The following is a 24,199-nucleotide window of genomic DNA, read 5'->3' as shown; positions in this document are numbered from 1 at the left end:
AGGAAATAGAATGGCAAGTAGCACACTGAGAGAAAATACTCACAATTCATATATCTGATGAAGGTTTATATCCAAAACATGAACTTGGATGTTTAGAGCAGCTCAGTTTTTTTTTTTTCCTTCCCAAATGTAGAAACATTCTAAATGTTCATCAACAAATGAACTGACAAACAACTTGTGGTATATAATAAGCTATTTATTACTCAAGAATTATTTATTACTCAAAAATAAAAAAGTAATTGACTAATGAAACATGGAGCAGCACAGTAAATCTCCAAAACATATAGTGAGTAAAGGATGCCAGATACACGTATATACTATCACATTTATTTGAAGATTTAGAATGTGCAAAACTATCTTATGTGAGAGAAATCAGACCAGGGGTTTGCCTGGGCCAGAGGTTTTTGGGAAGTGGGTGTGGTGGTTCGGTGGGCTTCCTGCTAAGTGACATTCTGGGGTGATGACATTTGATACTAATTGGGGTATCAGTTACACAGGCATATTCATTTGTTAAAACACATCAAATTTGATGTGTGCATTTTATTAAATGTAAGTTTCAATAAACTTGATTGAAAAATAATGTTGATTAAAACAGTACAAAGCCGAAACCGGTTTTGCTCAGTGGATAGAGCGTCAGCCTGTGGACTGAAAGGTCTCAGGTTCGATACAGGTCAAGGGCATGTACCGTGGTTGTGGGCACAAACCCACTAGGGGGTGTGCAAGAAGCAGCTGATCGATGATTCTCATCAATGTTTCTCTCTATCCCTCTCCCTTCCTCTCTGTAAAAAATCAATAAAATATATATTTTTTAAAAAGTACAAAAATTTTTATAAAAAAATCTAACATATACTGAGATGTATTAAAATTAATAACTACAGGGTGTCCTATACTTTGAATAACTACTAATTCCAATGGGTTAAATCTGAAAAGAAAGAAGCATCAATTGAGCTATCAGCTCAATTAAAGTGTGTTTTTTTTGAAACACCCTGTATGTTATTTCCAAAACTACACAGCACCAAATATTAAATTCAAGAAACATTTACTGACCACATATTTTATAACCATTCCTTCACTGTGTGAGGCAACATAAAGTTAAAACCTAATAGTATTTTTTTATCACTTCATACAGTCCAGATAAAATGTGTACAAAATTCACTGAAGAGCTATGACTAATATAAGGCAACATAATTCGTTGACATGATGAAATTATTAGGAATAGTTCTGTTATTCTTATTCAGCATCTGTTTGAGCTGTTAAAGTACTGATAAAATTATTAAAATCAAGACAGCAGAAGAAAAGAGTTTTAAACTCATGACATTTAGAACTGCCACTCTGTATAAGTCACTCTCAAGTTGCTAAGATTTTATTGAGTCATATCTCCATATTTTATTGGATAAAACTTATAAAATACTAGATGGGAATCTTTGAGTAAACCCGATGTAGGATGGAGAAAGGAAAACACTTTCAGTTCTTCAAGTTCCAAAAAATACTAATAATCCAAAATTCCTTGAATTTTTCTTTCTATTTTGCCCAAATCTCATATCATGATAGTCTGTCTGTCTGAGCTTGAATGGCAAAATTTAAATGTCATTCAGGACCAATTGAATACCACTTGTATTTGCATTCTTTAAAAAGTAGAAAAACATTAACCTTTTGTTTTATTGAATTAAAATGCCACGGAAATGCTGATGTAGTCTTGGGAGACTGGGGTACTTTTACAAAGAAGAATAGCTGTCATTTATTAAACACAAAGAACACTTACTTGATAGGATGCTTCCTGACAAAAAGCAGATTGGTATTCTCATCATAGAAAAGGCATTATAAAAAAAATCTAGCCTAGACCTCTGAGATTTGAATAATTTAAAGCTGCATTTGGTGCAATTTGAATTTTTCTTTAGGGAGGCAAAGTTAAATACCTTTAATTTGTTCTAATTATTTCAAATTTGCAAGTTAATTATGGCTGATCATTAAATAACAAAAAGGACTATCATCTCCATAGAGTTTTACCTCCTACCCTCTGCATTACTTAAGCTAGATTTTAGTATGCATGAATTAACTTTCTAAATAATCACACAATTTGACTAAATGGCTCAGTAAAATGAGCTCTGATCCTCAGAATAAGCATTAATGGACATTAGAAATGCTATTGGGACTCTTGTTACATTATAAGTATTTTTAATAGGGCCTTATTTACTAATTTTTATGTACTGTTCAGGCTAGAACACCATATATATATGTTATTTTGGTTTACTGGAGGAAAAGTTCAATCTTTGAGACAATAAAAACAAATGTCCATTAACACAAACTAGATTCATTTTGAAATATTCATGGGATGTGGTGATGGATTTTAACTTGTTTTAGCTGTTCATCTCAATGAATCAATCTAGCAAAATTGGTCTGCTTGGTCTGGAAATGGACTATTATGGATCCATGGATGTGCTAAGTGATTCAAGTAGCAAAAGGAGGTCCAATAAGCTAGGATTTAAATTCTACCTGCTACTTTGAAAGAAAGAATCCACGGTGTCTGGTGTCTTGTGTTGGGAGAGTATCTTGTTACCAATCCTGTGCACACTTGGCTATCAATGAATGTGCATCAAGGTGGCACATGACCCTACTGCTCAGAACTCTTACAAATAATTTTCTTAAATATCCCAACTAAATCTTCATATTCCCCAGAGATGAACCTGTAAATCAGAACAAAATATTTTAAGACCAAGAAGTTTAAAGGATAAAATTTCAAAAGTGATGTAGTCCACATACTATCAGATCTTCCTATTTCCCATTTCAATATCATCAGTACAAATTTTATTTCTAAACACACAATGATTTTTCTGATAACCTTCTCTATGTCAATTCTATGTTTGGGCATGGGAGTACACAAAGAAATAAATGACTAGCTTTGAATATTTACAGATAATCAGGAAGAGACAGCCCAATAATGAATACACAATGTGATAGGTTGGCTATGACAGCAGCATAACCAAAGTGCTATTGGGAGCTAACCCATGTAACAGGAAGCTTGGGAGGAGAGAATGGAGGGTCATAAAGGAAACAATGCAAGGAAAGTCAGAAAAAAGAATGATAAAAGTAACTTACTAGCATAAGCTATGCAAATGCACTTGCTTGGTTCCTTGTTTCCATGGCACAGGAAGACAGAAGGGGGGCAGTGTGGGCAACCCGGTTGGCATGCAGAGGCAGTGAGGAGCAATCAAGCTGGCAGGGGTAGGGGAGTCCAGTTAGGGGTGAGCAGGCAGGCAGGCAGGCAGGTGAGTGAACAGGAGCCAGCAGTCCAGGATTGTGAGAGGGATGTCCACCTGCTGGTTTAGGCCCTATCCCTGGGATTGGGCCTAAACTGGCAGTCAGACATCCTTGAGGGGTCCCGGATTGGAAAGGGTACATCCAGGCTGGGCTGAGGGGACCCCCGCCCCTGTTCACATATTTGGTGCACCAAGCTTCTAGTATTTTTATAATTATACTAAGACTAGAGGCCTGGTGTCCCTCAGCCCAGCCTGCACCCTCTCCAATCTGGGACCCCTCGAGGGATGTTAAACTGCCCGTTTAGACCCGATCCCACTTAGTCTAAATGGGCAGTCGGAAATCCCTCACAATCCAGGACTGCTGGCACCCAACTGCTCGCCTGCCTGCCTTCCTGATTGCCCCTAACGCTTCTGCCTGCCAGCCTGATCACCCCCCAACCACTCCCATGCCAGCCTGATTGATGTCTAACTGCTTCCCTGCCAGCTGTTTGCCCCCAACTTTTCTCCTCTGCCAGCCTAGTCATCCCTAACTGCCCTCCCCTACAGGGTTGATCGCCTCTAACTGCCCTCCCTTGCAGACCTGGTCCCTCCCAACTGCCTTCTTTTGATGGCCATCTTGTGTCCACATGGGGGCAGGTTCTTTGACCACATGAGGACAGCCATATTGTGTGTTGGAGTGATGGTCAATCTGCATATTACTTTTTTATTAGATAGAATTAGATAGGATAGAGGCCTGGTGCATGGGTGGGGGCCAGCTAGTTTGCCCTGAAGGGTGTCCTGGATCAGGGTGGGGGTTCCCTTGGGGCGTGGGATGGCCTGGGCGAGGGGTCTGTGATGGTTTGCCGGCTGGCCACGCCCCCCGGCGACCGAAACAGAGGCCCTGGTGTCTGGAGTATTTACCTTCTACAATTGAAACTTTGTAGCCTGGAGCAGAGCCAAGCCCCTCCTCTGTGGCTGCCACCATTTCTATTTGGTTTTATGTATCTTCTATAATTGAAACTTTGTATCCTTGAATGGAGGCCTAGGCTGACCAGGGTACGTGGAAAGCTTGGCTTCCGTTGCCTGGAAAACCCAAGCCTCTCAACTGCTCTCTGTGGCTGCAGCCATCTTGGTTAGGATTAATTTGCATACTCTGATTGGCTGGTGGGCGTGGCTTGAGTAGAATGATGGTTAATTTGCATATTACTCTTTTATTAGGTAGGATTTATTGTCTTTTCACTCTCATTATCTCATGAATGTACAGTAAAATTTTCCAGGAAATATGATAATATATGACATCATGACAGATTTTACTCAGCATAATGTCTTTGAAAGTCATCTAAATTACTGCATCTGCAATAGCTTGTGCCTTCTTATTTCTGTGTTGCATCCTATTGTTTTGATTTACCAGTTTATCCATTCATCCATTAAAGTACATTTAATTAGAGTGGCTTCCTTGTTTTGGCTACTGCAAATATAAGTTACTATGACACTTCATGTAATAAAGGGAGCTCCTAACCTTTAGTAAGAGGATAAGTCTTCTGGCTCTTACCATTTGACAATACCATGTTTATAAAGGAGTCCTGTTTCTTAATTTTCAACAGATGTTTTGTGACAAACTTTAAAAATACCATCCAAAGTTGCAGAGATCAGACTGTGTCATTTACATTAAGGGAATGCTTACTGTCTGTTTACTGAAGGAAAGTCCACTTACCTTCAAATAAACTCCTTGAAATGTATCAGGAGTTCTAATTCCAATTTGTCCTTCCCTTCTGCTCATTCAAGAGACTCCCATTAACCCCTCCCAATCAACAAGCATCACAAAAATAACCCATTTCCTGGCATTTCTCAAGTGTTTTGAGCTCTGACTACTGAGTAAAACTAGCAAGAGGCCACATCAGCAGGCTTCCCTGTCTCCTGGGCCCCAGCAGCGCAGAGGACCTCCCTCTAGGGCTTTGATTACTATATAGGGCACAACTAAGTTGCCATCCTGCGACTCAGAATCAATAAACCTTCTTTAAAAATACTGGGTGCACCAGTAGGCTACAGCACCTTTTATGTTTTCACACACTCATACGACCATAAGTATATACACAGCGCTCCACTACAGGGCCCCAGAACTGGCTCACAGCCGTTTCATAGCAGGCGGCTTTTGGTATATGAATAGCAATTTTGAAATCCATTTCTTGGCCAGTAGGTCCTATTCATAGACCCATCATCCACTGAAGTAAATGAGAATGTAATAGAAAACTGAGTAAAAGAAAAATAGCATTAAGAGGGTTTCAAAGAAAACACTTTAAAAGGACCCATAATTAGAGCAGCCAGGTTCCAGGTGTGAGCTATTAAACTGTGGATTTCCTACAGTTTGGGCTATGCCCGGGGACCCATTTGACCTAGAATCCTTCAACAGGATGAAAAGCCCCAGAGCATAAGGCTAAAATAAAAGCCTTACTTACCCCACTGTGACAAGTTTGAAGGAAATCAATCATGCTACTTAAAGTTAATAGTTATATATAATTTAGACAAAGACAGTCCTTTGCATGTTTTTCTCATATAATGTTTGTTGCTGTTGGCATTGCTGTATAGTTACCAAATGAGCCATAGTTTTCAAATTCTGCAATTTAAAATCGGTCTCCTTGTGTTGCGCTGCTTTGCAAAAAGGCTTTTGTGCAGTAAGTGTGTTTTATCAAAGACCTCCCTGCGAGGTGCCACACTGGGTTGCTTGGGGAAAGGTGAGAGGCAGGAGCAGGAAGATGCTAAGTGTGAGTATATAATAACTACTTGGTTATGAAAAGCAAACCATGATAGCATATTATATCTATTAGCTCATTAATTTACAGATACAAGCTCCTTTTTCTTCTTATTTATTTATTTATTATTATTATTTTTTTTACATTGCTTAAAGGCTCTGCAGACAGAATGAAGCAGTCAGAAACCATGGTTCAAAAGACTGGTTTCAGATGGCACCACTTAGCCATCTTTGGCACTTATGTGTGCTCTGGAGCAAGGACAATTATGATACTACAGTAAAAATATGAAAAAATTATTTGCTAAAGGTAACGACAATAGTATCATAATAAGGAGTTTACTGAACATCAGTTACATCATAGCAGGATATGTAAGACATAAATGAACTCACACAACAAGCACAATCTGAGCATAGAAAGAATCTTGTCTAGTTGGTCCCAAGTAGATATCACCTTGGAGCTTTCTGAAAATGAAGGTCCCTAGGCCCCATTCACAGAAATTGTGATACAACAAGCTGAGGTTAATGTACTTGGTTTCCTCCACTATTTCTCCTCTAACATGGACTTCAGTTTCCATAGCTCTGTGAAGGGACTAATACCTAACTACAAGATTCCCCCTAAACACCATTTCAGCTGCATCCCACAGGTTTTTATATGTTGTATTTTCATTTTCATTCAGTTCTGTGTTTTCATTTTCAACCCTAGTCTGCTTGCTCAACAAATTACTTACATATTTCATCAGATATGCATTTTGCTATTTTCCTTGCAGCCCGACAAGCATGGGTGTTCTCACTCTTTAATCTCTGCCAATATGAAGAACAAGAAGTGAGAGTTGACTGCTTTTTCCTTAATGAGTAATAAGCCAATCATGTCAGAACTTAGAGATAGACCCTTCCAGACAGAAGAAACTGAAAATACAGAGGGGTTGGCTGAAAATAAGCTAAGTATATCTTCTAGGATCGAAAAGGCCACCGTGGCTGGAATATTGTGAGCAGGATGACAGTAGATAAGACAGAGCTGGAGAGAATGCCAGGTCACAGCATGGAGGGCATGGTAAATTGATAGAGTTTAGATTTGTATGTCAAACATGAGTGGAAGGCATTGGAGACCTTGAAGCAGAGTTTGGACATGGATTCTGACATACCTTTTAAAATGACCACTCTGACTACTGTGTCAAGGATGGGTTGCTGGTGCTATAGGTAGGAATAGGAATACCAGTTGGCAGGCCACACAATAATACCAATGGACATGGTGGGTTGGATACAGTGAAGCAATGGAGAGGGAGGGAAGATGACAAAGCAAATATTTTTGAAAGTAGAGTCCATAGGACTTACTAATGAACTGAATAAAAGAAGGAGGGGTGAAAAAAGGAAGGGTATAAATCAAGACGGTTTATGCAGTTTTTTACCTGAGCAATAGGACTCAAATCTATTTGAAATGGGTAAGATGAAAGGTTTAAGTTTGGGTTTTCCAAACATCTTTTCTTTGTCAGCGTGGAGGTATTCTGTAGGAGAGCAGGGTAACCATACGTTTTATCTGCTTTCTCAGGTCATAAATCATCTTAGAATTAAGAATCAAGTCCAGAATTAATGTCTAGTTTATTGGCATATAATATGCAGAATCCATTTCCTTTCTATTTTTTTAAAAAAATTAATCCACATTTAGCCTCTTGGCACCTCCAGTTGTCTACAAATCCTCAAGGCTAACAGTAAAGGTCTTTCAGCCTTATCTATAGGAACTGTTTTGACACTGAGATGTAGATAAAGAAGCTAGAAGAACTGAATTTGCATATCTATATCTATGTATGTGAATGTGTGTCCATACATATTTAAAATCAACTCTTCACTTTTTGCTTTTGTTTTCTTGTAAAAATGGTTGTTCTACTCTTTCTAGACCAAAGATCCTTCTTCTTGAGAAGAAAATAACTGAGGAGTGTTCCATTCTCCTTGCCCATGAGCTAGCACATCTTAGGTCCTAAATAATAAGCCTATCCTAGATTTGCCCTTAAGCCTTTAAACAAAATCAGATAAGCTATTCCAGTCATCCACAGCATGTTTTAAAACCCTCAGCCTATTTTGGGCTTTAGTATATTTGATAGTATTCTTGCTGTTCTTTGAAATTCTCTTATATATACACTTTGATGTATCTTTTTATTTCTGTAATCACAATTGAAAGAATCCTCCCTTAATTTGCCAACTGATTTGTTTGCATGGTCAGAAATTATATGTTTGATAGTTTCCCGACTCTTTTGACTCTTATCTTTTTGAGTCTTAGATCAGAAATTCATGCTTCTCTCTTCTCAAGTTTTGGTTACACATCTAATTATGACTAATTTTTCATTTGTCAGAACTAGGCTGAACATGACACCTCCACTGGCTGCCTTCATCTCCTTTTAGGGAATTTAATGCTAGCAGCAGGCAGTCAAGATTCTTAAGAGTGGAGTAAGACTTCCAGCTTTCCTTTATCTCTGACTTTACCAAAATGCTCTCCAGTATAACAACAGCAAGCGAGAATGCTTCTCCCTTAAGTCTGACAACCATCCAATGAAGTTGTCTTGAGAAAAGCTAGGGAAACTGAGGCTCAGCGAGGGTAAATTATTTATCTAAGTTCATACAACTAATGTGAGTGGCAGAGCTCACACTCTATCCCGATCTCCGTGCAGTGGTTGGGCTATGAGATCACTGCACTGTACTGTCTTATAATGATCCATTCCCAGGAGTATGAATTCCACGCTTGTGCATATTTTCCTGACATACATCATTACTTCCTGTCCTAGGAAATCTACTTTTCAAAAAGGCAGTACAAATTCAATGTTTCTAAAATCAGTTGGACATGCAATGCCACCAGATGTCTTTTCCTTGTCAGCACACGAGCCTCTCCCCCCCCCCCCCCCTTCCTTCTACACAAAGAACCATGCACAGGTGAAGTATTTGCTGACAGCAAAGTGTAGCGAGGTGGCAAGTGGAAAAAAGTGTTATAATTCCCAACTACAGCCATGTGGCTAGTTGCAGAGATGAGAACTATAATAATTATGAATATTTCTCCTTTACTCTGTTATGGGTATGTTTGTATATGTATATTAATTACATATTTTTGATTCTTTTCTTCGTTATCCCTTTATCGCCTAACTTAAGATGCAGTAGTAATAATTACTTTTATACCACAGCACTGACATCATAGGACCTCAATGCGAAGAGTGACCATCACCCAGGACTTCACATTCTCTTGTGGGGAATGGGTTAGCATGTTACAGGTGTATGTGGGAGAAGGCGTATTATGTTAGTATGCCTTTTATTTTCTTTATTTGGAGATTAAGTATGGTTTGAAGAGATGTACTTGGTGCTAAGTTGACAAGGGGTGGGCTACAACGGTCTTTTTGATATGCCAACTTAGCTAGGCTACAGTCCCCAGATAACCAAGCATGAATCTAGGTGAAGGTATTTTGCAGATGTGATTACAATCCCCCAAACTTTAGGCAAATATGGATGGGCCTCATTCAATTTCTTGAAAAGTCTTTAAAGCAGAGCTGAGGCTTCCCTGAAAACGCAGCTTCAGCCTGTCCCTGAGCTTTCTGCCTGTTCTCCCTACAGCCAGCCATGAACTTCAGGGTGACCTAGCTCAGTAGTTGGCAAACCCATTAGTCAACAGAACCAAATATCAAGAGTGCGATTGAAATTTCTTTTGAGAGCCAAATTTTTTAAACTTAAACTTCTTCTAACACCACTTCTTCAAAATAGACTCGCCCAGGCCGTGGTATTTTGTGGAAAAGCCACACTCAAGGGGCCAAAGAGCTGCATGTGGCTTGAAAGCCGCTGTTTGCCAACCACGGGCCTAGCCTAAGCCGATTCCTTGCAATATGCCTCTTAATATATATCTCCTACTGGTTCTGTTTCTCTGGTTGACCCTGACTAATACAATCCTTCACCATGCCACATCATAGAACAAAGAAAAATTCTTTTTCCATCAAATAGCCCAGGGCTCAGATTCAAGGTTAAAGGATTAAGGCTTGCATACACTGTTTACCAAAGAAGAAAATGCCAAATAGCAAAAGCAGCACAAAAAAATCAATCCTCTGCACCACAGGAACAATATGAAAAGCAAATGAGTTGAGTTCAATATAAAATGTTCTCTGTGGGATTATAAAAATTAGCACTGTTTCATATGTAATATCCAGTTCTCCTGAGACTGGCATCCACCTACAACAAACCACCATGGGCCAATCAGGATCACAACCACATCCTCAGATACTTGATGATAAAAAAAATATATATATATATGCTCAGAAACACAGTCATTATTTCTTTTCATCTTATCTTCAAACAAACCTCCAGTTACCTTATCTATCCAGGAATCCCTCCATACAACTACAAATAAAAGAATGCACTTGTTTTCCAAACTTCTGTGTTTTTATGTGTGTCCTGTGTGTATCCAATTGTCCTGTATCTAAAAATAAAATTTTAAACTATACTCAGATAGTTTGAAAAGCTATTGCTAATTAAAAATAAAAATCATTTATAGCATCTAAAAATTTGATGTCCTTTCAGAGAGAATTCTTGAGATGTCTGAAAACAAGAATAAATAAATCAAATTAATAATTACTAGTCTTAATCTTGCTCTCTCCACTCTTTTACATATAAAAGCCTTATACATCAATGTGATGTTTTGGTAAAATGCTTTTGGCTTCCATCCATTTTGTATTAGCTCTTACTCCCTCTTCCCACTGAGAAGCAATACTGAGATGTATAAACGAAACACAGCCGTATATTTATAGATTCCTTTTATAGAAATATCTAATGTAGTTGTAGAATGAAAAAAAGAATTAAGAACTGGATATATTTTATCAATTAGGTCATAATATCCAAAAACGGTCCATTGAATTCTACCAAAGATTTAGAATTAACATGACAACTAAATCTGCAGGTGTAGGCTTCAGGCTAATCTATATTTATTGGGACTTGCAAAAAAAAAATGCTAAAAAATAAGTGACACTTTTAACCAGCTGATACCTCTAAGATGACTGTCTTTCTCTCTCTCCTGGGAAACAATGTTCACTATCCAAGATGCCACCTCTGCTCCATATTGTGACAAGAACCCATATGTTGCAGATTGGAACAGGGTAGGCAGTCACTGTCTAAAAAGAAATCAAACTGCTCTTATTCCAAATAAACCTAGGAATGAGGTTACTGAAGCAAATTGGCTCAAGTGGCAATGAAGCATCCAACTCCCAAATTCCACTAACGTTGCTGAAGAAAAGTACTTTCCCAAAGATTTGTGTAAGTACATACAATGAAGGGTGAAGACTACCACTATTCAATTCATCTGTGTACAGCAGATAAAAGTGTGTTTCTACAATTTATTAGAGGCCCGGTGCACAAAATTTGTGCACAGGGGAAAGGGTGGTCCCTCAGCCCAGCCTGCACCCTCTCCAATCTGGAACCCTTTGAGGGATGTCCGACTGCCCACTGGGATCAGGCCTAAACCAGCAGTTGGACATCCCTCTCACAATCTGGGACTGCTGGCTTCTAACCACTCACCTGCCTGCCTGCTTGACTGTCCCTAACTGCTTCTGCCTGCCAGCCTGATTGCACCCTAACGGCTCCCCTGCCAGCCCAATCATCCCCAAATGCCCTCCCCTGCCAGCCCAATTGCCCTCCCCTGCTGGCCTGGTTGCCTCCAACTGCCCCTTCCTGCCAGCCTGGTCGCCCCATGCAGCCTACTGTTCAGTCATTTGGTTGTCCCTCACTAACCCCCCTGCCAGCCTGGTCACCCCACGCAGCCTCTGGTCAGTCGTTACTGTTATTGTGATGGCATACCAGACAATTTGCATATTCCCCTATTATTAGTATAAATTGTCCAACTCCTTGTATTAAACCATTGATAGCACCAATATTCTTCAGGAAATTTCTCTAATTTCTATAGATGATGCTCTCTACCTCTGAACCTCATCTACCTGGAAAAATGCTATGCAGCTAAAGAATTTAACATCCTGAAAATCTATGAACTGATATTTGAAAATATTTATCTCACAAATTCAATATATACTAAGATGACAAATGTGATTAAAAATTATCCAGAGCTAAATTATTAGCTTCTTCATGTGGAAACTAATTCAAAGGACACCACATACAAGGGAGGAGCAGTGGGTTTGTCTTTTTCTGTTTGAATGCTGTCAACCTGCCAAGTTCAGCACCTGTAGATAGCAGTTTAGAAGAGCCTGAGCAGTCTTGAGCTTCAATGTTTCAGCCATCATTCAAAAACCAGTGTTTGTGACAAGGGTAGAGGATTAAGGTACCTCAGTATAGAATATAAGAATAAAGTACAGAATATAAGATAACTGGTGTGCCAATTATCAATGATAATTAAAAATAACTGTAAAATGATATTCCAAAATTGACCACCAAAGTTGCTTTAGCAACTTGCACACCTACCAGCAGCATATCAAAGTACCTGTTTCTCCTCACCTTTATGAACATGTGATAATACTAGACTTTTCAATGTTATGTTTTTGTTGTTTTTAATTTTCATCTTTCCAGAATTACTTATAAGATTTTATATACATACTGATTGTTTGGATTACTCTTCCAAGAGTTGCCTATTTGAGGTAGTTTATCTTATCAATTCTAGGGAATTTATACATTATGAAAACATTACTTTTTATTGATCATCTTTTGGTAACTTATTATACCTTCCCTTGAGGCTATTCCAAGTATCTCCATCCTCCTCCTAGATGTTTCCCTTACTGTCACCTTTCTTAGTTGATAATCTCCCTTCATGCTATAATGAGGAAATTAACATTTAAAAAATTCATTCAACAAATATTTCATGGGTACCTACTATCTACTGAAGATACCATCTTTATAATATAGATGTTATAACATATCATACGTAACAAGATATAATCCTTGCACTCACAAAGCTTACAATTGGGTAGTAGTATACAGTACTTAAGAGAACTGAGACAGGGAACAATGGGGTGATCGGAGAAGTATCTGCTCAGGAGATGATGTTTAAACTTTTATCTAAAGAAGGGAGGGGGGGCAATGTTAAAATATGTACACAGATAATAATTTAATAATAATAAAAAAGAAGTTAACGTAAGGAAGGACAGGATTAAAGTGTTAAGGGCAGCACTAGGTATGGTGTAGCATGTACTAGAAACTGAAATGTCAGCCAAAACCAAATGAAGTTGGATCACAGGATGCAAGGAAGAAAGTGCAGAGTCAAGATAGGAGAACATAAAGGCCGTGGTAAGAAATTAGAGTTTTAACTACAGTGGGAGTAGGGGTCACTAAGTGTTTAGAAGGGGAGTGGTATGAGATGAGGTAAGCCAGAGTTTATGCAGAGCACCATGCCAGCCGAGGAGCTCAGCTTTTATTCTACACTAGAGGCCCAGTACATGAAATTTGTGCACGGGGAGGGGAGGGTCCCTCAGCCAGGCCTGCACCTTCTCCAAACTGGGATCCCTCGGGGAATGTCTGACTGCCTCTCACAATCTGGGACCGCTGGCTCCTAACTGCTCACCTGCCTGCGTGCCTAATCACCCCTAAACACCTCTGCCTGCCAGTCTGATCACCCCTAATCACTTCTGCTTGCCTGCCTGATCGTCCCAACTGCTCCCCTACCAACCTGAACATCCCTAACTGTTCTCCGGGGCTGGCCTGATTGCTGCTAACCCACCTCTAACTTGCCCTAAACCTGGGACCCAGGATTCCCTCCTCCAGCCGGCCAGGACCATGGGGCAGGTGGCTTGTCCCTCTCCTGGGCCGCGGACACAGCTGCTGGCGCCCGGGACCATGAGGACCGTGGGGAGTGTGGACTGTCCCTCTCCTGGGCTACAGACGCAGCCACTGGGCGTGCGGCTTGTCCCTCTCCCAGGCCATAGCCTGGCTGGTCCCCATTCCTCTCTTCCCAGTGTTGAGTGTCTGAGCCATTACAGCATGACAGCGTGATGATCATTTGCATATTAGCTCTTTATTATATAGGATGTCCCACATATACTGTGATTTCCTTCCTTTACATCTACTCTTTCATGTCTTCTCCCACCTGAAACACACACACACACCCCCATAGATATGCCTACCTATCAAAATGCTAGGACTTATCTCAAATATAACCTCTTCCACAAACCTCTTCTTAGTTTATCTGTATTTCTTTTATAGCCCATATAGTCTATATATGATCAATATTTATATATGTGACTTACTCCTCTATTAGAGTACATGAAGTAGGGGCTTTTTCACATCTCCTGTAGTACTTGGTGAGCCAGGTTTGTGTGTTTTTTTTTGTTTTGTTTTTTTTAATAAAGGTCATCTTTGCATAGCCAACAAACAAATCTCAAGCAAACTAAGTAAAAAACAAACCAGAGAACCTATAAGCAATCAGAGTTGCTCGTGAATTTTTAAGACATTACCATCTCTCATGTGATAATTATCTTCCAATGGTTGGCTCAGCTGTGCCCCACTATTTGCTCCTACTTGTCATTAAAGCCTCACATATTATTCATTCTCATTCTATAGTGTTTATGCAGGAAGGCAGCAATGTAAGCTCCCTTGCCTGTGATTCTTCCCACAGATAATAGAAAATAAATTGCAATTAGATTTTGGTAATTGTATATAATTAACTCAAAATGAGCTGTTAATTATAAAAAATATGTTTTTTACATCCTCGTTATCTCATTTATTTTAGTTCCAAATTCTTAATGCCCCACTTGAGTAAGTTTAATATTTTAAATACATAATATTTTTAATACTAAGATAATTTAAATTTCCAAATAAACAAAACTTAGCTTAAAATTAAATTTTATCTCGGGAGTTCTACTGGCAAATGACTGTCAAACTCTTAAATGCAGTTAACATTGACATTTTAAAATATATATATATTTTTATTGACTTCAGAGAGGAAGGGAGAGGAAGAGAGAGAGAGAGAGAGAAACATCAATGATGAGAGGGAATCATTAATTGGCTGCCTCCTGCACACTCTCCAATGGGGATGAAGCCCGAAACCTGGGCATGTGCCCTTGACTGGAATTGAACCCAGGACCCTTCAGTCCACAGGCTAACACTATATCCACTAAGCCAAACCAGATAGGGCTGCAGTTAACATTTTAAAGGCCTTAATCAAATACATGTTAAAAAATACTTGTTTGAAAGTAGTGCATGGTTCTAGCTTATTTTTGTCATAATTATCTGAATGTAGGATATGGACGCCCAGGTGTACCTGAACTTCTAAAGCATGTCCATCTCTTAAACTAAAGCACTAGCTTCTAAAGCATTCACTACACTTACCTGAACAGCAGTAATGAAAACTTTCACAAACTGGGAGTATGAGTTGCTGCAACTTTTTGCAAAAGAAAATTGGTATTGAATCTTATAATTTATAATTATAAATTATATAGAAATATATGTAGGTAGAAGTAACAATTCTATTTTGGGGAATTTATCCTAATAAACAGATGTAGCAGAACACAAGAATAAGTACATCTTGCTTGTTATAGTATTGTGTAGTGGTAAAAACTTGAAATAATTTGAATGTCCAACAATGGAAAAGCTGGATATGTTAACAGTGTTCATAGAAACTACGGACTGTTATGCATTTATAAGAAATGAGTTAGCATTGGAATTAGTGTTCTATTGTTGCTATAACAAATTCTCACAAGTTTAGTGGCTCAAGCAACAGACATTTATTATTCTATACTTCTGTAGATCAGAAGTCTGACACGGATCTTACTGGGTAATGGGGTGTTGGCTAGGTTATGTTCTTTTCTGAAAGCTATTCCCTTGCTCATTTGGGCTGTTGGCAAAATTCAATTCCTTGCAATTGGTCAGTTGAGGTACCCATATCCTTGCTGACTGCCAGCTGACGACTGTTCTGAGCTCTAAAGGCTACTTGCATTCCTTGGCTTGTGACCTCCTTCTTCCATCTTCAATGCCAGCAATGGCAAGTTATCATTCTCATGCTTGAAATCTTCCTTTCTCTTTCCATATCATCTCTCTGACACAGCAAGAAAAGACCCCCCAGTTTCCAGAACTGGAGTGATTAGGCTGAGACCACCTAGATAATCCAGGATAACATCCCATCTCAAGGTCTAATCCCTTCATCATATCTACCTAGTCCCTTTTACCATGTAAGGTAACATATTGAGAGGTTCCAGGAATTAGGACACAGACACTTATTCTGCTTACCATAGTTCTATATTTAAAAATCTGATAGATGACCATGAAGTACTAATGTTCAGTGAGGGATGGGAATTAACAGTGAAGGATGGGGATGGGAATGTAGTGAATGCTTTGGAAGATAGTGCTTTAGAAGTTCAGTTTCATATAAAATATTTATAGATATTGTACATATATGGAGACATAAAGAAAGGTATAGAAGAATATTAATTTGAATTTAACCAAGATAATCATAATAGGGAATAGAATGGGGGATGAAATATGACATATCCTTTCTTGATGTGTTTTTGGATGTTCTACTTTCTATAATAAAATATTTTTCTTTTGAAATTTAACGAAGTTCAATTAAAAATAAAATGGAATATGGAAAAGCACCTGAGATCTTGCTTCCCAGCACTGTTATTAGTTTGGCTCAAGTAAACTCATTAAAAAAAAAAAAAGGTGGAATATGAAACAAAATGTATAATATAAAAACCCAGCTCATGCCTGGCCTATATGACTCAGTGGTTGAGCATCAACCTGTGAACCAGGAGGTCACTGGTTCGTTCCTGGTCAGGGCACATGCCTGGATTGTGGGCTGGATCCCCAGTACGGGGAGTGGGGGAAGGAGGCAGCCAATCAATGATTCTCTCTCATCACTGATGATTCTATCTTTCCCTTTCCCTCCCTCTCTGAAACCCATAAAGAAATATCTTTTTAAAAAAGAATCTTAAAAGATTCATACATAATTTGAGCTAGCAGTCCACTTATAGGAATCTATAACAAGGAAATATAATAGGCTGAGATAAGTAAATTATTTATTTACAGAAAGGGTCTTCAAAGCATAATTATAATAGCAAAATCCTGTATTATCCAACAACAGGCTTATAGATAAACACTGAATAATAGATGTCACACATAAATATTTGTTGAGTGAATAAATTACTGTGTTTTCATAAAAATGTAATGGCATCAGAAAATATGATATAGTGAAAAAAGCAAATAAAATTCTATACAAGCATAATATTACTAAATATAGAATATATAATTATTAAAGAAAGATTAAAACAGGAAAAGGGCTGAAAAGATTGTTTCTGATGGTAGGAATATAGGAATAATTTTTATTTTCTTCTTTATACTTTTCTATATATATTCAAAATTTCATAATGAAATATATTTACTCATATGATCAGAAGGCTGGATTCACCAATATGGAGATTTAACTATACATATCCTTCATCTCTATGTCCTACATATTCTTGCCTTGACCCACTGCCCGAGTTTACCTTGGTCCAGAGTCACTACCATTCATATCCAGGTTGAGTTCTCTGGGTTTAGTAAGCTGGTTATCAGCAATCAGTTCCTTTGAGTTAAACACAGCTTGAGTTCTTAACCTGTAAAAATTAATTCAGAGAAAGTTTTATCCCATGGAACCTAAGAAACTGAATGCTAATCCTTAAAAGACCATTCTCTTATAGCTATATTATCCAGCAGTTATTTTCAAATTAAAAAGCTATAAAAAATACTAAATACACAATAATAAAGACAAAGCAGTTTCATAATAATTTGAATTTTCTTTACTTATAGAGGATTGGAGGAAGACTGTTGGTTAGAATATAATTTAAAAACTCAACATTATAGATGTTTTAAGAACACATTAAGTCTCTCCTCTAGAAACTTAAAGCTTTCCCATATCCATTTTTAAGCAAATGTTTTGATCACCAGAATCTAAAGTGTAAATTCTAATAACACTAATTAAAATGATCCTGACCATCATATCCATAGCTGCCATTTCAATTTAACATAATACTGATAATACTAGCCAAAGCAATTAGGTAAGAATAACAAAAGGTATCCCTGTTAGAAAGGAAAAAGTCAAATTGTCTGTTTTCAGGTGATACAATCTTATATTTAGAAACCGTGACTTTACCAAAAACTGTTAGAATTGTTAAGGGAAGAACAGTTTATTACTTGTTTATTTTTTAAACTAGAGGCCCAGTGCATGGATTCATGCAGGGGGTTAGCATCCCTCAGCCTGGTCTGCATCCTCTTACAATTTGGGACCCCCTTGGGGGATGTCTGACTGCTGGTTTAGGCCTGATCTAAACCAGCAGTTGGACATCCCCCAAGGGATGTAGCAGTGCACCAAGAGGCAGGCAGCCAGGGAGGAGCCTGAGCTGGGGCTGGGAGCTGCTCACGCTCATCTTGGCCCACTGCACATGCCACCACTGCTTGGTAGCACTTATGCGGAGTCGGGAGAGACTCCTGCTGCTGCGGCTGGGCTTGCCAGCCTTGAGCCTGGCTTCTGGCTGAGCAACTCGCCCCTATGGGAGCACAATGACCACCAGGGGACTGCTTCTGTGTTGAGCATTGGCGTCCTGGTGGTAAGTGCATGTCAGTCCCCTGTGGTGAGCACACAGCAGGGTGCTGCTTGCCCCTTGCCAAGACACTGAAGGTCAAGCAGGCTCTCGCAGAGAGCAGAAAGCAGGGCCCCTGAAGCAAGCAGACAGCCAGACCCTGCAGGCCCCTTGCTGTTGGGCCAGGGGGCAAGCAGGCCCCCACAGAGAGCAGACAGCAGGGACCCCATAGAAAGCAGACAGCAGAGCCCCTAAAGTGAGCAGACAGCTGGGCCTTGCTTGCCCCTGGCCGTGGTGGCGAGGGGCAAACAGGCTTCTACAGAGAGCAGACACTAGGGCCTGCGGTGGCATCAAGTAGGCAGGTCCGCAGAGAGCAGAGAACCACAGGGAGCAGGCCTAAGCTGTCAGTAGGACATCCCCTGAGGGCTCCCAGATTGGAGAGGGTGCAGGTCTGGCTAAGGGACCCCCACTCCCATGCAAAAATTTCATGCACCGGGCCTCTAGTGTGTGTGTGTGTGTGTGTGTGTGTATGCCAAGCAACTGGAATGACAGAACAACCGGAATGACTAGTTGCTATGATATGCACTATAGCAGCCAACTGGCCATATCCCAGCCCTGATCAGCACCCTCCAACTTCCCATGGCTCCACCCCACAACCAGCCCCTCACCCTACCCCAATCAGGGGCAGGGCCGGTAGGCCAACCACTCACAGGCCCTCCCCCCTGGCCCCCTGGCCAGCAATTAGGGCCAATCAGGTTCCCCCCCATCCTGCCTCCTTTCTTCCCCACCTACACGCTGCCGCCACCACCGTGTGGTTCTCCTCCTCCCAGCCTCCTAGTCTCCCTGCTTCCTCCTTCCCTTGCTCTCTCAGTGCCCCGCCACCACCACTGGTCTCCCACCATGTTCCACGCCACCCCATGGTGATCAGCTCACGTCATAGTAAGCGATCGAATTCCCAGTCTCCCAGTTGAACACCTGGGGGAACAATTTGCATATTAGCCTTTTATTATATAGGATGTTATGGTGGAGAGACAAAAATATGGAATGATGACAGCTAGTCATACTTCTTTACAATTGAATTCCACATGCTGAAATCTCAAGCCTTTACTTAAATGCCTAATGTTCTTTACAATGACATCAAACAGTGAAGGATTTTGTGTAATGGTGATATCATTAAAAAATATTGTCATTGAAATCTGGCAAAAATTACACTGTACTTTTTAGTAGTAAATATTCTAAGCTAACTTTTTGGGAGACAAGGTAATCTTTCAAATCTTCCAAAGATGACAGTGGAATTTACTTAGTAGTCATAATCTGTCCTCATCCTGAGAAAGCTAAGACCCCAAGGAACCTGTTCCTACACATTTGTTACAGAACACAGAGTCATTTTATCCTGTGCTCACCAAGCGACAGATGCTGCTGAAGGACAGGTAGGACTCACCAATTGTAGTCCAGGCGAGACTGATGAAGCTGCTGCTGTTTTAGGAGAAGCTTTGTCTCCTGCTTGGCCAGCAGATGCTGAAGGCGCTCCTTTTCAATTTCCAGCTCCATTTTTTGAAGCATAAGTTGCTGCCTTCTATCTTCTGATAGCTGCTTTTTGAAATCAATTTCACTGGGCTGCAGTACCTCTTGGCCATGCATCAGAGATGCCCAGGAACGCCCACAATAATGGCATGATTCCGGGTGTGTCTTGGAATATTGAGGGGCCATGTCTGTAGGATGGCTAACGGGAACATGATCTGCATTTTCAGAAAGTCTATCAGCACAACATAGTCTAGACGAAGTGGGCATAAGATGCTGGCATTCCTTCATCTTCAATGCCTCTGGAGGAACTTTCTCTGTAGGGACTACCTCTGTTAGTTTTTTCCCTGGGGACCCATAATCACATGTTCTGGTTTCTGATGGCATCATGTCAGGAGCCTCTTTGGGATAATGAAGGGCTGATGGTTTCAAAGAATTGTTTCTGAACTCCACAGAGGGTTCTGAAGCTGAGTCCTGGTCTTTAGGCCTTTGCTTGGTATGATGGTAGATTTGTGGTTTGGCTACACTCAAGTAGGAACCATCCAGTTCCACAGATGAAGATGGGAGAGTGCTCTTCCTATTGAGAACCTAAAAGGAACCACAAGACCACTTGTCAAATAGGAGCACAATTAAACGAGTTATTTCTTTTGGCTTTCCAGAATCCATGATATATTTTCAGCAAAACAAAGTTGTTTTATCTCCTTAAATAACAAACGCTGCTATTTACACAACTAAAGAAACACGTGCCACGAAGCTAAATCCACTTTTAAACAATGGAGATTTCAGTAAATCCGTAAGGATGAGAAAAAGAAAGTGTTGCTACTTGCTGCTTAAGCAAGATTTCAGGAGTTGCAAATAACGAGGGCTACATAAAATCAACGTTGAGAAGAGGCAAAAAATGCAGCATTAAATATTAATATCTTAAAAGGTTTAGTTTTGAATACTAAGCCAGGAAATCCATTGAGCCACCTTAAATACTCTTTGAAATACTCTTTGATTGGCCATTACACAGTATGAGATTTGATGTAAAGCCTTTCACCTTATACTAATAGGATGTAAGTTACCGCTAGAAATGTGATGAGTTTTTATAAGTATTTTTACAGAACATAGATAAAACCAACACTTTCAACAAAATATGATTCTAATCAAAAGTGGTTATTTAAATACAAAACATTTAATTCCAGCTATAAACATAAGTGATTTTTCAATTAAGCTGTTCAAGTGATTATAGTCTGATAAAACCCAGGCAGAAAGGAGGCAGCTGCAAATTACCTTTGACAGTCACAGTGCGCTTTCCCAGCCTTTTGCCTCAAGCTTGTTCTATTAGGGAGAACAAAATTTGGTGTAGACCCTGATTCTCAAACTTTAACAACTATCAGAATCACCTGGGGGGCTTGCTCAATGTCACTTGCTGGCTTTCATGCCCCGAGTCCCTCTTTTGGGAGGTGTGGGGCAGAACTATAGAACCTGCGTTTGTAAGAAGTCACAGGTGCCGCTGTTGCCGTTGAGGCTGGGACCCACACTGAGAACTACTGTTCTGTATCATGGACTATCTGGTCTCTGTATCCTTCTTCTAAGGACTGTTCTGATGAGATTGGGTTCACTCAGGTAATACTGAACAATTTCCTCATCTCAACATCTTAAACATAATCACATCTGTACAATCTCTTTTCATACAATGTACTTTACACCATATAAAATGACACTGACAGGTTTCAGGAATTAGGACATGGACAAATTTTGGGTGGGGCATTATTCATTCTACCAGAACTTCTTTGTAAATAAATCATAAACAGGTGAGATGCTCATCTATTCTAGAGTCACAGAAGGAACAAATAATTGAGATCCCTAGCAGAAGGGGAATAAAATCCCACCAGTTTACTTAGTAATAGTTGAAAATAATGACTGGTAAAAAATGCCAACTAACAGAGATATACAGCAATGCTATGTTTCCTATTCTAGGATAAAAGATGGCTATTACAATTATTCTTTTAAAAATAAATATATTTTATTGATTTTTTTACAGAGAGGAAGGGAGAGGAACAGAGAGAAACATTGATCAGCTGCCTTTTGCACACCCCCCTCTGATGATGTGCCTACAACCAAGGTACAAGCCCTTGCCTGGAATCGAACTGGAACCCTTCAGTTTGCAGGCTGATGCTCTATCCACTGAGCCAAACCTGTTAGGGCTACAATGAGTCTTAAGATTTTGAGTTTCTAAAGCAATTCAAAAGGAATTCTATTAAAATGAGAATGAGAGGCATCTGGGGAGGAGACCAGGTTCTCTTCAGGGCAGGCCATTCTGTACACCCTGAGGGTGCCACTGAGCAGATTACAGCTGCAGGAAAAGGAGCGAGGCCTATGGCGACACTGACAACAAACTCCTCATAAAAAAATTAACCTTACTTTATGCCAAAAAGGAAGCTCTAGTCCACATTAAGCGTTCCTAATGTGGACTTCAGTACCACTTACTGTCAAAACAAATACTTAACATTTATCGTGTGCTATTTTGTATGGAAAACTATCTTTTTACAGAACTATTATATTTTAAAACTGACAGATACATTTTTTACTGTTCCAGAGAGTTAAATTGACTATTTTACATTATCATTTATTTTCTAATACATGTATGATTAACATAACAATAGATAGCATATATGTATTATTTTATATTCTGACTTTTGTTCCTTAATATTATTTACATATGTGCAATTAAAATTTTTCCCCATGATTATTAGCTTTATTTATTTTTTGTTTTTTAAAATCTTTATTGTTGAGAGTATTATATATATCCCCTATTTTCCCCCTTTGACCCTTTTTAGACAACTCCCCCACAAACTCCCCACTGGCCTTCACATCTCATTCATATGTGTAACCTAACGAACAAAGTAAACTGATGCACAAAACAGATCCAGAGACATAAAAGCACAGAACAGATTGTCAAATCTCAGAAAGAAGGTGGGGATGGGAAGGAGAGATCAACCAAAGAATTTATATGCATGTATACATAATCCAGGGACACATAAAAAATATGCTTTTATTGATTTTAGAGAGAAAGAAGAAGAGAGAGGGATAGAAAAATTGATGAAAGAAACATTAATAGACTGCCTCCTGCACACACCCTACTTTCTAAACTATGGCATATTTTTAAATAGACTGGATAGGAAATAAAGACGTTGAAAAATATGTATTATATGACCCTGTATACATATATGCATGCACATGCAGGGGTGTAAGCATATACATGAACACACAGAATCACATACTATTCCTACAGCAATCCAGGGTTTTCCCATGCTCTCGCATTCTATAAATAACGACTGCAGTGTTGCTTGTGAAATACCATCAGCAAGAAAGCAGTGATGTTTTATACATTTCTGGAAAAATCATTTTTACAGGCAAGGCTCTGCTTTAGAGCCAAAAGGAGAGATTTGAACTAGACTGCAGTTATTATTTCTTACAACAGGTCATTTCCTTTGCACAATGAGGAAGTGCTTACTTACAATGTACTTATGAGATGTTAATCACAGGGTCAGTCAATAGTACCAATAGGTCTTATTGGTAATTCCTTTGACCACAAATAATAATTTACTATCATGGCAAGCAACTTGCTAACAATCCTCATATTCCCACTGACAGCATTATAATAATGAAAATCTCAATTTTGTAACTTTAAAATTTTCCCTTGTGCTCTTCATTTGATTGAGAGGTCAGAAATTCAAGACCTAAATAAATATCAGGGGTCCCCCACAAATACATACACACATTGAATAACCATAAAGTCAGAGTTTATTAAAATACATTTCATTTCCAAACTGTAATAGAACCTACACACAGTGTGTATACACCTTTCCAGGACACCCTAAATTACTGTGTGGGGGGCAGGTCATTGCATTGGCTGCAGAACATTTTCAGTTAATGGGAAGTAAGGCCCGAATGACATGCTGCATCTTTTAAAGTCAGGCTTACATGAACCAGTTATCAAGCTGACAGCTATGTAATGCAACAGCTGCACTGTATGTTTTGCCAAAGTCTCATCCTGAATAAATGTTCATTCTCCCCAGTGCAATTAACTCTCCTATACTGGCAGATTTTGCTAGAAGATCATCAAGGTAGATTACCTTCCAGTGTTATGAACTAAGTACTTACAGGTGTTAGCTATATCATCAGTTATAACTTACAAACTT

At 39.3% G+C, this 24,199-nt stretch overlaps 1 protein-coding gene across 4 annotated transcripts in view; it reads right to left on the bottom strand.

Moving 5' to 3' along the window:
- KIAA1328 (KIAA1328 ortholog) overlaps positions 1-24,199 on the bottom strand; it is a 161,067-nt gene that overhangs the window by 55,879 nt on the left and 80,989 nt on the right. For all 4 annotated transcript variants that reach the window (XM_045574982.1, XM_036419544.2, XM_036419548.2 and 1 more), the window contains 2 exons: positions 19,933-20,600; positions 17,421-17,528 (listed from right to left, as the gene is read on the bottom strand). In XM_045574982.1, coding sequence (XP_045430938.1) covers positions 17,421-17,528; positions 19,933-20,600 — 776 coding nt within the window. The remainder of the gene's footprint in view (positions 1-17,420; positions 17,529-19,932; positions 20,601-24,199) is intronic.

The sequence above is a fragment of the Pipistrellus kuhlii genome, unplaced genomic scaffold, assembly GCF_014108245.1.
Source record: "Pipistrellus kuhlii isolate mPipKuh1 unplaced genomic scaffold, mPipKuh1.p scaffold_m20_p_6, whole genome shotgun sequence".
In the NCBI taxonomy this organism is placed as follows: domain Eukaryota; kingdom Metazoa; phylum Chordata; class Mammalia; order Chiroptera; family Vespertilionidae; genus Pipistrellus; species Pipistrellus kuhlii.
This window is presented reverse-complemented; position numbering and strand designations above follow the sequence as displayed.